Source organism: Hypoxylon fragiforme (assembly GCF_022984875.1).
Source record: "Hypoxylon fragiforme strain CBS 206.31 chromosome Unknown GGS25scaffold_9, whole genome shotgun sequence".
In the NCBI taxonomy this organism is placed as follows: Eukaryota; Fungi; Ascomycota; class Sordariomycetes; order Xylariales; family Hypoxylaceae; genus Hypoxylon; species Hypoxylon fragiforme.
The window spans coordinates 1376266-1389054 of NW_026054764.1; the positions used below are offsets into that span (position 1 = coordinate 1376266).

A 12789-nucleotide genomic window follows, 5' to 3' on the forward strand; every position below is an offset into this window, starting at 1 on the left:
ATTGCCAAAGTACATACCGGGTCTGCTATCAGTCTCATTCGAGCCGCTTCACACTCTCAGGCACAAGAGGATCAAGTGAGTGAGTATAAAAAACATACATTGTATAAGCTACCGTAAACCCAACTAATATCGACCAAATGAACAACTTAGAGTGAAATCTCTCTCTTTCCCCTTCACCTTCCCAACATACCAGCCCCTTCGATTTCCGCAGTATCATACATCTATCGGCTCATCATCATCTCATCGCCCTCTCATTCTCACCCCCGCGAGGATATCCCCCTTTTCAGCAATTCGTCGCACCGCAGACACCGGGCGGGCAAGGGTTATCCGTATTAGCGACATAGTTAACCGTCAGATAACCCGCGTAGCTAAGCTCATTGATGCCTCCCACATCCGGGGGGTAAGTAACAGGAATGCTGCCGCAGCCGTCGGTGTTCTTGTGCTGGGAGAGGTAGGTGAGCAGCTCCTTGACCTCGGCGCCGAGGTGGGTCTGCCCCGTGTTCTGGAAGAAGAGGCAGGTGCCGCCGGTCCCGCTGCTGATGTCCGAGCAGATGATGTGCTCGCCGTCCTTGTACAGCTGGAAGTCCGGCAGCGACCCCACGTGCTTCAGGATGTCCTGCATCGACCCCTTCTTGCACAGCGCGCTGCCCTTGTTGTTGATCCCCGAGGGGCCCCGCGCGTCGAGCGAGGAGGACGGCAGGGAGGAGGTGGGGGGTGCGGCGAGGGAGGTGCCGAAGAAGGAGAGGGCGATGAAGGCGAATGCGGAGGTCTTCATGTTGTAGGTGGTTTGATTTCTTTGGTGTTGGGAACTTGAAATGTAATAGGTAGTTGCAAAGATAAACTGGAAGCAATGGTTATCAGGGATGTAGATGTTGAGAATGAGGAATGAGTAAAGAAGTATGTAGGTAAGTAGAAGTTATCAAATATATATGAATTCATTCATTCACGCGTGCAATGTAGTTTACTATTAATATCCAATATCCCATAGTATGCTGATTCTAGGAGTTCTCCCTGCCCCTGTGAACGACGTCAGACGCGGAAAGCCGCAAAGCTGCCCGTTACCACATAGCTCCACATGCCATGCCTTATGATGATTCCATCTATCTGATTATAGCACTATAAAAATGTTGCGCCTTATAGCTATGCTAGCTGACGCCAGAATATAATCTTTGCCTGTCAGGGGTAATTAGCAACGCAAAAGGACTTTAAACGTATGTAAGCAATTAGTTCGAATTGTTACCTCACATAATAAGCTATCAAAAAGCACGTTATTAATACTCTTTTACGAAACCACATATTACTAACCTCATGTATACCTGATGACCTTGAATATCCCAAGAATCTATGCCAAGAAATATTCAAGTCCACCTAAGGTACCAAGTGTATTTTGATAGCCGTTCAAAGGTATTGATTGTTTGCACGTTTGGACGATTGAACAGAGTGTATCATAGAGTACCTAGGTAGGTAGGCTAGATGTTTAAACCACATAACTTATAGGTACTAGGTAATTATAGGCGGGGGCGATTGACAGGTGCACCCATATATATCAACTACGCTGCAATGTATAACGAAATGGTTCATGTAGAGTTAAAGAAAGTCTACCTAGTATTCACGGCACCCCTATTCATCGACACAAAACTAGCTCAAAGCAATACAAAACCTCAATATACCAAACCCCCCACCTGCTATACTACAAACATCTCATCCAGCACTCCGTTTTACCTGTCCAACACTGCGATGGTCCACGTGTTATAATTGTAAACGAAATCTCCCCCAGGCTTGTTGCTGTATACGCATTGGTTGATGATATTGTTCAACGCATCCTAGGGGAGGTTACTTGGTCAGCGCAAACTATCGCAGTTTATTCTATGAAAGAGAGGGTTCAATGAACTCACCGAGCATTTCTCAAGCATATCATTCTTGTTCGATCCAACCCAGCTCGCGATCACATTGCCGTTGGTCACAGAGCAGTAGGTGTTGCTTGGGTTGCAGCTCACGCCACTGCCACCATTCTTGCATAGGTTGCCGCGAGCGCCCCACGCGTCATTGTAAAGATTGCCATAAAACTTAAAGTTGCTCCCGAAGCAGTCTGCGGCGTTTGCCCCGAGAGGGACGCTGGCAGCAAGGCTAAGAAGGGTGATCTTGAGGGTGGAGAAGCCGACCATGTTGGATGCTATGTAGGTATAGGTATATATTGAGAACTTGAAAAACTTCGATGTGAAAATTGCGTGAGTGGATGGGAAGACTTGGTGAAATTGTTGGTTGTGAGGTAACTCAGAGAGATGGATGTTATTGGATAGCAACTGATGATGTAGATCCCTTTTTATATACTGCAATCTACCTACCTCCGCACCTACTTACCTAGTTATAGATGAATATACTATCGACATCACATCGCCTTGTTGTAAAAATAGATACACTCTCATGGCCTTAGAGTTCTAAGAGTTTAGTTGTGGGGTTCATAGAACAATCAGTATAAAGCGTCAGCAAGATTATTATGACCAGGTACTATAAGATGGAAAAATAACAGAAAAATAAAAGGGGCTTATAGCGCCCTTGTATAGAGGACCCTAGGTGCATGTGGATCATCCGCTGACGCTTTACAGAGAGGGAGGCCAAGATTATGAAATCAGCGTCAGCCTTAATGATGGGGAGATCAGAAATACTACGTACCTAATTTTGGAACTCTCCATGTCTAAAATCTCAAGGATCTTTGAAATAGGTAGTCTTACAATAACCAGACACTCGATTATATATAAGTTGGACTATAGAACGGCAATGGTCGTGAATTTTGTTAGACATTCACATCCTCATCCTCATCCTCCAACATTCATAGCATTACCACCCACGAACCCCTTTAATCGCCTCAAAAGCCTTGTCAAATATCACATTTATAAAGCATTTGCTAGTATTCCAACTCAACATGCATTTCTCCCACTTTGCCGGCCTCCTCGCCATCAGCGCGAACGTCGTGTTTGCGAACGCCGACACCACCAACCCCTCCCTCAACCTCGTGCGCGCAGATGCCCCTGCGAGTGTGCCCTCTCTCCGTGCCGGGTTCACCGAGCGCCGTGCCGCCGCCACCATGGCGGGTCTCGAAGCACGCGCCGGGCCGCAAGACCAATGCAACGCCGCGACGGGGTTCTTCAGCACGGCGCGCTGCGTTCTGCGGCGGTCCGTCGTTCGGCAGCAGGGCACGCCCGCTGCCTTCGGGACCTCGGTGATCAGCGAGGCGGTGTCGGACATATGGCGGAAGATCACGACGACGACGAGCGAGACGGGGACGCTGGTGTCGGCCGAGTACGGCGACGCCAAGCTCGAGATCATCGCCACGACGGGCTACCCCAGCGCCCCCGACACCTGCACCTGGCCCGCGCTCTTGGCTGGGGTCTCCCCCGGCGACCTGTACACAGTCCTCACGCAGGCGGTGCTGGATGCGCAGGAGAAGGGGACCATGGTTAGGTACTTTTTGACTTCATCTGCGGGGGAGATGTACGGTACCATCCTTGTAAGGGCGAAGGCTTAAGCTTGAGGGCGGCTCGGGATATATTGGGGACAGGAAATAGTACTCTCTTGGGGGACGGGGGGAGGGGGGAGCTTTTAGAATAGTTGGCTGTATGAATAGAGCATGGTGAAAGGGGCATGGATGTCTTTTCTTTTTTATATAAACAACTTGATCGTTCTTTGAATAGATATATCGCTGAAGTGGCAAGATTGTCTTATTTGCATTATCAGTGCTCCGTAGTATGTAATTATCTCATTCGTAAGACATAGAATATACCCAATGCCTATACGCATGTGTACCTAGTACCTACTAGTATGTACCTGAGTATATTTCCCTTATAGGAAATCGATCGTCGATCTGATTGGATGGCTTCTGGCTCTCGGTCCATCGGGGTAATTGTTAGGGTAGTGATTACCTAAGACCTAGGTAATACATTTGTTCAAGCCCGTCGATCATAATTCATTTTCTAGTGACCGGACAGCAAACCGGACCACTCTCTAACTCCTGTCAAATGAATCGTTGATGTCACCCACTTGTCTTCTCTGGAAGCTTGTCTCTGAGAATTATTTACTACGTAGTATCAATTCAAAGTGATGAAAGTTTATGGGAGACTAGAGTCTAATCATGATTCCATCTCCTCACCTCGTGGCCTTGGTTAGCGTTCCATCGTGACTATCCAAACCACCGGGAACAAACAACCGGCCTCTAGTAACACAACATACCGGGTAGCTACCCCGCTAGCCACCCCCCGCAGTTCTTCTCCTCATCAACCCCAGGTCCAAAATATTGGCAAAGATGGAGAAGTGCAACGTTGATCTGGGACCATTCGGCCATTTCAAGATCGTACGAAAGGATTTCGACTTGGGTCACCCCTGGCACTTAGACGAAATACCTCGCTGCTCTATGCATATCTGACCTCATTCCCGCGAATCAAACCCCTCGCCTTATTCCTGGGCGTTTGCTTCTGCCTGAGCTGATTTTCAGACCGCTTATGCTAAGTTGCGGGCAGGAACGGGGAATGCTGTTCCACAACATCGGCACCACCCACTTGGGAGGGAAGAAGGTGCTCTAAGCCCAACCCTTGGACAAGGAACTTTGGAAGTATATTTAAGATGGAAGGTTCCCAGGTTCCCAGCAGCAGGAACCTTCCTGCTCTTCAGTCCCAGACCTCAGCATCATTTTAAGCCAGTTTAGGTAACGGGCAAATCTGAGCTTCGTTCGCAAAGTCAAGATGAAGGGACCCTTCTTCACCCATCTCACCACCGCCCTCACTGCGTTGTTGGGTATAGGGGCAGTCACTGCAGAAACCTTCGACCCCAATAAGGCTGGCAGTGTAGACTGGGACCTCTCAAAAATCGGCACAGACAAGACCACCAATGCGACGTTTTCGAACCCGGTGATGACCGTCAATGTTGGCGATCCGTTCATGACCAAATACACCGCCGACGGCGAGGACTGGTACCTGTTCACGTACACGACGAACGAGAACATCACCCTTAGACGCTCGCGATACCTCACCGACAATTGGGACCACGCCGAGACCCGTGCGGTGTTTGTCCCCGATCCCACTAGCGGCGAACCATGGTCGACGAGCCTGTGGGCGCCGGAGATTCACAACATATCCGGTTCCTGGTACATCATCTTCACTGCCACTTCAGACGGGGATAACCCACCGCCTTTGCTAGATGCCCTGTGTCCGATCAACTGCCCCGTAAGTATCTGTCCCTAGATCTGATTGAGCTTATTACTTTATTTTCCTTTTCACTGTATTCCATGCCCTCTCTTAATTCCGAGGCTGGAAAACTATGCCCTGTTGAGCAAATATTAATGAATATGGCCCACCACAACAGGCGATCAACCACCGCATGTTCGTCCTCGCGGCAGATGGTCCTGATCCCTGGACGGCAAACTACGAAATGAAGCCCATGCTAGACACGTACGACCAGTTCGCCATCGACGGGACGTACTTCCAGCACGAGGACAAGCTGTACCACATCTACTCGTGCTGGGAGCAGAAGTACTCGGCGTGGCCGGCGAACCTCTGCATAACCGCGATGTCGGACCCGTGGACCGTGAACTCGACCCTCCTCGAGCGGCGCACGATCTCGATCCCCGACGAGCCCTGGGAGCAGGTGCCGTACGGGCGGCCCATCCGGCTCGCGACCAACGAAGGGCCGCAGCAGCTGACGAACCCGCAGACGGGGCAGCACTTCGTGGTGTACTCGGCGGCGCGCGTCAACACGCCGTTCTACTGCCTGGGCTTGCTCGAGCTCGTGGGCAACGACCCGATGGAGTACCAGTCCTGGCGCAAGCACCGCGCCGGCTGCGTGTTCCACCAGAACACCGTCGCGGGCGTCTACGGCACGGGGCACGCCAGCTTCACCACCTCCCCCGACGGCGAGGAGAACTACCTCGTCTACCATGCCCAGACCACCGCGAACCCCGGTGCGGACCTGTATCGCACCGCGCGCGTGCAGAGGTTCACGTGGAATGAGGACGGCACGCCGAGGTTCCCGTTGGCGGAGAATGGACCATTTGATGTGCCCGCTGGCCAGCAGGCGTTGACGACGAAGTGAGTGAATGAACGAATGAAACGACGAGTAATGCATAGGTACCTTAGGTCATGATGTATGTATTCGGATAGAATAAATGACTAATAATGAGTATAATTCCTAAAGAGCCAAAAGTGATCGATTGACGCCGTGCCCCCTGTTTTGCCCTTTGCACCCTGAATACACAGTTTCTACCATCCCGTTGTATCCCTTCCTTCCTATGTTGTTTTGTCCAAATGTCAAGATGTAGGTATGTAATAATATAAATACAGATTTCATACAGTGCATCATACAATATCGTTTCGTCGTTGTCAATGCCACCTAATACCTACCCGAGGTCCTCAACACCTTCTCTCACACCATCCCCCAACCCACAACCCCCGCCGCCACACCCACGACCCCCAAGCTCGTCCTCCAGCTCCTCCTCTCGACACCCGCACCCGCACCCATGCCCCCCACATTCCCACTCCCATCCACCACCCCCTCTGCCCCCTCAACCGGCTCCCCCACCTCCTCCCCAAAAGCCCCCACAATGTTCCCTCGAGGCCAGTACTCGCACGCAAGATACCACCCGTAGTTCCCCGGACACAGATGCGCCGCACACCCGACATCCGTCGTGTCGCGCCAGACAAGCTGCGTGAAGTGGCCGGAGTCGTGCGTGAACTGCGCGGCGGCGTAGTCGTACAGCGGGGCCTCGGCGGCCCACATGTCGACGCAGGAGCCGGCGGTCGAGCAGCCGAGGGCGAGGTTCTCGCCGTAGGGGCCGCCCGAGTGCTGCATTGTGCATTTTTCTAGGTTGTTTCCACTGCCCCCATCATCATCATCAGAGTCGGAGTCGGAGGAGGCGTTGGCGGCGAGGTAGGAGGAGGCAAAGTCCTCGAGGGTGCTGTTCCAGCGCACGGAGGAGGCGTTGTACGCGGAACGGTAGACGTTGGTGCTGTTGAGGATGGCGCTGGTGAAGGCGGCGGGGTCGACGAAGGAGGGCGCGGTGCTGGGGATCGCGGGGGCGAGGGTTATGGTTACTGTGGATTGGCTGGAGACGGGCTGTAGCTGGGAGATGGTAAAGATGAGGAGGTGGAGGGGAGGGATGAGGTGATGTGATGAAGTAAATGTGAAAAACATTGGGATGGCTTGGTAGTTTAGAAGCTACAGAAATTAACACTTGATTGACGACTCAAGATGATCCAGCCTGTAAGAGGTGGTGTATATACAATCGCGTTACTGCTCCTTCTTTATCTAGGTAGATAAAAGAGTTTTATAATAATGAATTGATGATTGTAGATCTGGTCACTGAACAAAGGCCATTAATACTGACCATCCAGTCACGCTCCCAACAAGGAGGGCAGCTGGGTTAATATGGGATATTGTCATGATGGATACGCAGGCCATACCATGCGACCTTGGAAGAAGCAAGACACTAAGAGATAGCTACCTATATTAAGAGGCGAAAAACCGAATATTGGCGACGCCATAGATGTCGAATGGTTCTTGTTTCCTGTTTCCTGTTTCACTACACAATACGTACCTACATTTTTCTTACCAGTAAGGGCGATGTCCAACTGGCGGGCGGCTAAGGGTCTAGAAACCAGGTCATGGATTCGATGTTTTTGAAGCTTTTGGTAAGTTTCTATTATTGATGTACCTACCTGGTAAATATCCATGGATGTGATGTAAGGAAGTACTTTAACGCTTGAGTGGGATGACGTAGCGGTTGGGGAGATCGCCGTCGTTGGCTGCTGGCCTATCGTTGGTAAAGCCCACAGCTGAGGGGAAACACCTCGCGATTGGGGGACCCATGATATTTAGCTGCCGTTGCCCCTGCCCATGTCCCTGCAGCCCCTGTACATAGGGCATTTATCAATATTATCGTGCATGTTAAGATTTCTACCATCTACATAAAAAACTTGAAAATAGGCAAGAATCCAGATGCATAATAGTAGTTTTTCTTTATTGTTCATTCAAGTTGTTTCCACGTGTACAAAGTTTCCTCATTTTCTCCCTCCCATCTACGGAAGCAGCACACCCCTAAACCGCACACTCCCATCCTCACACGCCTGCATCGCCTCCTGCACCTTCGCGAGCGGGTACTTCTGGACAAGACACTTGATCCCATAGTCCTTCGCAAACGCAATCGCCTCCTCCGCATCCAGCGCATGCCCGCTCGGCCACCCGTGGACCGAAAGGCCCTTACTAACCATCATCTGGGTATTAAACTCGACCGGCCCCACCGGCGCCAGCACCAGCAGTTTCCCACCCGCCTGCAGCCCCGCGACCAGCGGGCCCATCGCCTTCGGGTTCGGCGCCGTCGCAATGACGACCGCGGCACCGCCAAGCGCCTGCAGCGCCTTGACGGGGTCCTCCTTCGACGTGTCCACGTAGGCGTGCGCGCCGAGCTGGGCCGCGAAGCCGCGCTTCGTGTCGCCGGAGCTGAGCGCGACTGTGCGGTAGCCCATCTTGCTCGCGAACTGGATGGCGAGGTGGCCGAGCCCCCCGAGGCCCTGCACCGCGACGACGTTGCCCTGCTCGACGCGCAGCTTGCGCAGGGAGTTGAACACGGTGACGCCCGCGCACAGCAAGGGGGCGGTCTCGGCGGGGTCGGCGTCGTTGGGCACGCGCACGACGGCCTCGGCCCGCAGGGTCACGTACTCGGCGTACCCGCCGTCGAGCGTCACGCCGTTGATGGCCTTGGCGTCGCACATTTGGAACTGGCCGCGGGCGCAGGGGCGGCAGGTGGCGTCGTGGCCTGTGGGTGTGTGTTAGTAGTGGTACCACCCTAATCATACCAGAGGTAAAAAAATCATAGTCCCTCCCCCTAAAAAAAAAGAAAGAAAAAAGAATAAGGTAATAACACTGGAAGAAAGAAAAAGAAAAAAAGCAAAAACTAACCACCATGCCACGGCCCACCGACCCTCTCGCCCCCCTTAAACCGCGTGACGCCACTGCCCACCGCCACCACATCACCCACAATCTCGTGGCCGGGGACGCGGGGAAAGACGTTGCCGAGCGAGCCCGCGTGCTCGGCGAGGTCCGTGTGGCAGACGCCGCACGCCAGGACCTTGACGAGCACCTGGTTGGGGCCCGGCTCGCGCAGCGGGACGTCCTTGAAGACGACGGGCGCGCCTTTTTGCTCAAAGACGACGGCCTTGTAGGTTTTGGGGAGGGAGGAGGCCATGGTGTTGGTATTGCCAGTAGTAGCGGCAGTATTGGTAGCAGTAGTGGTGGTGGTGGTGGTTGTGGTACCAGCTTCCTTAGACGAATCCAACGGTTCGGAAGTGCTTGGGGGGGAGGAGTCTGTTTTCGATCTGGAGAGAAACCCAAGCTTGCTTTTAAAGTGTGAGGTTTTGCCGCCGGTTCTTTTGCACTGGGAGGAGGGCTTTGGCATTGAAGATTTTTATATATGGCGTGCGGTGGTGTGGGGGGGACTGGCTGACTGGCTGACTGGCTGAAGTGAGTACCTAGGTAGGTAGGTATGTAAGAAAACGATGATGTCGTGACTACCACAGGTATGCAACTCGTAAGGGATACTACAAAATAAGCAAGTCGGTATAGTAGGTCGATATTGATGTGGTGGGAAAGACCCGAACTATTTATCTTGTGCATCAACGTATGTATGTACGTCTCAGTTCTCAGTCTCACAAAAGTAAAATACGAACGAGCATCTCTCTATTCGAAGGTGATTTCCCCCCCTCATCACCATCTTTTCCCAGACCGAGCCAATGGCGGTCTTTACGACACGCAACTTAAATCCGTCTCAGATTTATGAATCGATCAGACCTGGCCGATGGTCTGGGTTTTCGAGCTGTCGATAATACTTGCGCCACTAAGATATCAACACCACCAGATATCCCCCATGCCTGTGTGTCATTGGTCGCCTGGGCACCAGGCCTAGGTAAAAGGACCCAATGCAAGTTATCGGGAACTGCTTTCAGGTACAGATGCCCATGGATGCCCATCCACTGCTTACATGCCCACTACCAACTAGCTAGGTGTAATACATTATGTACCTAGGTAGGTAATATGACTATGTATAACCTAGCGAGAACAAAGAACCACATACTCCCGACATGTAATTAATCCGGCTGCCTAGAGTCCCCATCCTCCCCCATCGGTTCGGGTTTACCAACCCAAAAATCTTCCAAATCCGATGCCCCCCCTATAAGTTCAAATGTTAGTATCGGATTAAGCAAAGTCATCTCGCAGCCCAGCCAGCCTGTCACCTTATATCCACGAATGCGTCAACGCATCCCGAACAAATGCTGCCCCGGATGTAGGAAACAACAGAAACGCGAGAAATTAATCATAGGTGACCTATAGGTGCCCCTGGAAACGGCCCATAGAAGGAATTAGATACCTAGTGCACCGGAGCTCTTAACATCATGGATATTACTAAATGCACTCCATTCGCCGATACTACACAATCTCACATGTCATTTAGTCATTATAGACGGTGGGGATATCGGCTTTCCATTCAACTATCATCATGTTATTAAATTCCCATTCTCTTTCAATAACAAAAGTTTTAAAACTATCGAGCTCCGAGAGTGGCCAGCGCCGCCTGCAGCTCCCGCACAGCTGTTGACACGTCTTCAAAATTAAGCGCCGAAATCGCCCACTTAGCATGCTTTTGCGCCTGCACAATCGCCATATCGTCCGTGTTGTATGCATTTGACGGTGCGTTGTTCCCACCATACTGTTGAGCTGGGGCGACGGGCTGCGGGGGTGGAGTGTAGTAATTATGGCCGGTACTTGCAGGCGGATTAGGAGGAGCTGCCTGTGTCCGAACTCGTGACGGACCTTGTGAGACCACCGGTGGTGTAGGCTCCCGACGGTAAAAGTCCTGAGGTGTCGAAGCGATGCTTGGTGGCTCGCCCGGTTGATGAGAACTAGGGCTCGGTAATACGGGCGGAGGGCCCACTGGGTTGTAAGGAGCCGTGCCCGGGGGTGGCATATCCGACATAGACGGTAAGTCCAAAGTGTCCGGAGCGCTGCCCGTGCTGGGAAAGTAGCCCCCTGGCTCTGGTGTAGGTACGCTAGGCGGTGCTATAGGAGACACTTGTTCAGGGCCTGGTGCCACTGGAGCTGTAGGCGACGTTGGCGCCGATACGGGGGCAGGAAAAGGTTGATAACTCCTCGATGCATCTTCATCTGGCACTTCTTCTACAGTAGGTTGTCTCGGTTGTGCACCCTTGATCATCTGCACTTCCGGGTCATTCGGGTCGAGTGCTGGTGTAGCTTGATCTAGCTCATTCTCTTCTTGTTTTGGGTTCGACTCGTTGGGATCCTTGCCCTCCTTAATCGCTTTCAAGATGCGGGCGGCATTCCACTTTGCATATTTGATCTTCCCTTGTGTTTCGGCATCTGGTGTCCCCCAGATATTCACTAGTTGATAGAACGTGGCCGCGGCCTCGAAAGTACTCGCAGTTTGCCTAACAAATGTTAGCGATCAAGACTCTTAGTGATCGGGTCGCTTAATGGTGAGTCTGTACTGAGTCACTTTGTTGGCTTTCAACGGTCGAATCGCTCTTTCGAAGGTCTCTTGCGCAAACTGCTCTACATATGCCTGCCCGGCAGCGTCGTCGTGTATCGCATCATTTCCAACTTGTGATCCTTTAATCTATATCCAAGAAAGTGATTAGAGGACTGGGTGCTATTGAATGAATATTGAAAACCGGGTTAATCTCCTACCTGCTCCAACCTTTCCATCAGGTTCGTAGTGAATTGGAGAGATTCATCGTCAGCGGAGTGAAGTCCTTTACCAAGGATTTGGTTGACGGCCCAGTAGAAACCTGTTATATGTTTAGAGGTTAAAAATTGTTGTTTGCTGGTAGAACAGTAGTGGATTGCGCATACACCAGTAGGCAATAACAGGCTTTGCAGTCTCAAGTTGGTTGGCGCGTATGATGAAGGGAGTGATGCCCGCCTGTTTTATCTTCGGGGGTATATTGGAGGCCATCGCGAGGAGGCGGGTGCTCTATCACGAAGAGCGCAAGTTGATATTCGGCCGATCGAAAAATAGGTAAGGGAGAGAGATGTAGGTTGCTGTCGGTTGAGCTATAAGAATACTAGAAAAGAACCTAGGTGCAGCCTAGTGTCCTTGATGAGGGTAACGTGGTGAAACGTCGTCAGCTACTTTAGTGGATAAGTAGGTAGTAGGTAAGCGAGTATCGTCGAATATGAATATGTAAAGTATGAGTCTATACTGAAAAGAATTAGGCGCATCTGAAGTTCAAACCTTCGAGTGTTGGGATCTTGGCCCCCGCGTCACAGGTACTGGGTACCTACATAAGTAACTCAACTTTAGTTCCCCACCAAGCGAATTCCGTCACTGTGACCCTTGATGGAATTTGAAATTGATAAGGAACTGGCTGCTTGGCTTGGACCCCTTCGATACGTATAGCTCGCGCCACAGTTTCCAACTCTCAAGGTTTAAGGTAACGTTAGTTAGATCTCAGCCACAGATTACCCCAGATTTTCCCAACCCAGCCAATCAACATCCTCAACTTCTGCGGGAAGAGGGGCAAAGTAACCTAGCGTAGTCTCTTAACGAATCGAATCGAATTTCCACCGTGGCCTTTTGCTCGATTGAGCAAACCACACCACACAAGCAAAGCTTCAGAACACCTTACCTACCTAGCATAGCGTACCTGCTTAAAATTCCTACATAATACATATTCCTTTGCGCCGTGTGACGAACCGTCAAAAAGGAACGGATGATCTGTCATAAACCCAATC

At 51.5% G+C, this 12789-nt stretch overlaps 7 protein-coding genes across 7 annotated transcripts; 2 read left to right on the forward strand and 5 right to left on the reverse strand.

The window, feature by feature from the left end:
* Positions 1–283: 283 nt before the first annotated feature.
* GGS25DRAFT_525451 (uncharacterized protein) lies at positions 284–775 on the reverse strand (the record flags this gene model as incomplete). The annotated part of the gene is made up of 1 exon (XM_049264784.1): positions 284–775. The coding sequence occupies one exon, from the start codon at positions 773–775 to the stop codon at positions 284–286; it is 492 nt and encodes a 163-aa protein (XP_049113073.1).
* A 943-nt stretch (positions 776–1718) lies between these two features.
* GGS25DRAFT_525452 (uncharacterized protein) lies at positions 1719–2165 on the reverse strand (the record flags this gene model as incomplete). The annotated part of the gene is made up of 2 exons (XM_049264785.1): positions 1719–1823; positions 1896–2165. The coding sequence occupies 2 exons, from the start codon at positions 2163–2165 to the stop codon at positions 1719–1721; spliced, it is 375 nt and encodes a 124-aa protein (XP_049113074.1).
* A 758-nt stretch (positions 2166–2923) lies between these two features.
* GGS25DRAFT_525453 (uncharacterized protein) lies at positions 2924–3526 on the forward strand (the record flags this gene model as incomplete). Its single annotated transcript, XM_049264786.1, has 1 exon — positions 2924–3526. One exon carries the CDS (start codon positions 2924–2926, stop codon positions 3524–3526), a length of 603 nt encoding a protein of 200 aa, XP_049113075.1.
* A 463-nt stretch (positions 3527–3989) lies between these two features.
* On the forward strand, positions 3990–6129 carry GGS25DRAFT_450771 (glycoside hydrolase family 43 protein). Its single transcript, XM_049258827.1, has 2 exons — positions 3990–5216; positions 5356–6129. The coding sequence occupies exons 1-2, from the start codon at positions 4737–4739 to the stop codon at positions 6079–6081; spliced, it is 1206 nt and encodes a 401-aa protein (XP_049113076.1). The 5' UTR covers positions 3990–4736; the 3' UTR covers positions 6082–6129.
* Positions 6130–7179, reverse strand: GGS25DRAFT_534652 (PR-1-like protein; the record flags this gene model as incomplete). The annotated part of the gene is made up of 1 exon (XM_049265798.1): positions 6130–7179. One exon carries the CDS (start codon positions 7177–7179, stop codon positions 6412–6414), a length of 768 nt encoding a protein of 255 aa, XP_049113077.1. The 3' UTR covers positions 6130–6411.
* Positions 7180–8063: 884 nt separating this feature from the next.
* On the reverse strand, positions 8064–9229 carry GGS25DRAFT_515845 (alcohol dehydrogenase GroES-like domain-containing protein; the record flags this gene model as incomplete). Its single annotated transcript, XM_049263126.1, has 2 exons — positions 8064–8800; positions 8944–9229. 2 exons carry the CDS (start codon positions 9227–9229, stop codon positions 8064–8066), a joined length of 1023 nt encoding a protein of 340 aa, XP_049113078.1.
* Positions 9230–10582: 1353 nt separating this feature from the next.
* GGS25DRAFT_525457 (DUF605-domain-containing protein) lies at positions 10583–12010 on the reverse strand (the record flags this gene model as incomplete). Its single annotated transcript, XM_049264787.1, has 4 exons — positions 10583–11483; positions 11544–11671; positions 11743–11843; positions 11908–12010. The coding sequence occupies 4 exons, from the start codon at positions 12008–12010 to the stop codon at positions 10583–10585; spliced, it is 1233 nt and encodes a 410-aa protein (XP_049113079.1).
* Positions 12011–12789: the final 779 nt, after the last annotated feature.

Coding starts and splice junctions, on each gene's coding strand:
- GGS25DRAFT_450771 (XM_049258827.1), top strand. CDS start 4,737: ATGAAGGGACCCTTCTTCACCCATCTCACCACCGCCCTCACTGCGTTG. Junction 5,217..5,355: donor TGTGTCCGATCAACTGCCCC/GTAAGTATCTGT, acceptor CCACCACAACAG/GCGATCAACCACCGCATGTT.